Source organism: Dendronephthya gigantea, unplaced genomic scaffold, assembly GCF_004324835.1.
Source record: "Dendronephthya gigantea isolate DGI-Jeju-01 unplaced genomic scaffold, DenGig_1.0 000494F, whole genome shotgun sequence".
Lineage (NCBI taxonomy): Eukaryota > Metazoa > Cnidaria > Anthozoa > Malacalcyonacea > Nephtheidae > Dendronephthya > Dendronephthya gigantea.
The window spans coordinates 6,221-7,500 of record NW_021163504.1 but is presented as its reverse complement, the minus strand read 5'-3'; the positions used below and the strand labels follow the sequence as shown (position 1 = coordinate 7,500).

The 1,280-nt window shown below is 36.8% G+C and overlaps 1 protein-coding gene across 1 annotated transcript in view; it reads right to left on the bottom strand.

Moving 5' to 3' along the window:
- The window catches only part of LOC114543598, a 1,010-nt gene extending 427 nt beyond the window's left edge, over nt 1–583 (bottom strand). Inside the window, exons 1-2 of the mRNA XM_028562515.1 lie at nt 241–583; nt 1–19 (exon numbers count right to left, since the gene is read on the bottom strand). The exon at nt 1–19 is cut by the window's left edge and continues 427 nt beyond it. Of these exons, the coding sequence (XP_028418316.1) occupies nt 1–19; nt 241–583 (362 nt within the window). The remainder of the gene's footprint in view (nt 20–240) is intronic.
- Nucleotides 584–1,280: the final 697 nt, after the last annotated feature.

Sequence of the window (1,280 nt, the reverse complement as noted above, 5' to 3'; positions counted from 1 at the left end):
CCAGTAACAAATGAGATAGCTGGAAATTTTCAGATATATATTTAATTATATAAATCAGACATACAGTGTAATACATGCAAATTCTGTACATCAGTACACAAAATCACAAATAATACAATAAAATCATGGATGCTGATAGAAGTTTTGGAAACAATACACAAAGCCTTGGTTGTAAGTTTCAAAACTTGATAAAATGCAAACAATAAATAATATAAACATATTAATTTTTTTATAACTTACTCTTTTGTCTGTTCATTCGCTCAACTTGAGGTTTCTGAATATTTGTTGCTTGCAAGTTGAGATTCTTTTCAGGCAATAATCCTGACAATGATCCACCAACGCTGGCTTTATCAGCAGCAGTTTTAATAGTTCTTGCCAGCTTGAGACTTTCCAAAGACTTCTTGAATTTCAAAACATGACCAGGCTTGGTAGACATACCCACAATATCAAACATCTGGTTCAGTTCTTCGTTGGTTGCATCGATTAACAAACCAATGTCATCATAACCTGTATCCTTAAATCGATCCGAATACAATGCTGTAAAATTTAGAGACGATAGAAAATTTGCGAAGCCATCCGCCATCTTTAAAAATGTGTGGCACTGATGAGACTGGGCCTGGTTCTGCGAACCTGTCAAGATTGTCAAGGGCATGGTCAAGGGTCAACAGCATAGCAACTAGCATAGCAACCGAACCTACAACGTCACAGCACGTCATGATATCAAATGATAGGTCTTTTGAGTTTTGTTATACCGAATGAGTTATATTTAGATGTTTGAATTGAGGTTTTACAAAGACCAAAAAACTGAAAAAAGTCTTGTTTTATATTAGTTAATATAAAAACGATGCCAAAGCTGATTTGATATCAATTTCGCGCATATCAAGATCAATATCAAGATCAGAGCAATTGTAGCCGATGTATTGCGAAAAAACTCCCATCAGACGATTGATGACGTAAATGTGGATGCTGCAACTGGCGAAGATGACATAAATGGCGATGAAGTTTCTGGCAATGACAGTGACGATGACATTGTGATCAACGAAATTGGCAGTGAGAGCGAAGAGAGTGATTGCGAACACGAAACTGATAGAAATGAATCAGATGTTGACATTCCTGACGAGATTAATGAAACACTGCCCCTGGTTGTGACCACAAGATATGGGAGACATGCTGGGCCATGGAATCTGTACCAGCTAGAATGAGCTAACATTGCCCGCCTATATAGATAGCCATGTTGCCCTGCTGTTACGTTATTAAAACTATCAATTTGAAAACTATAA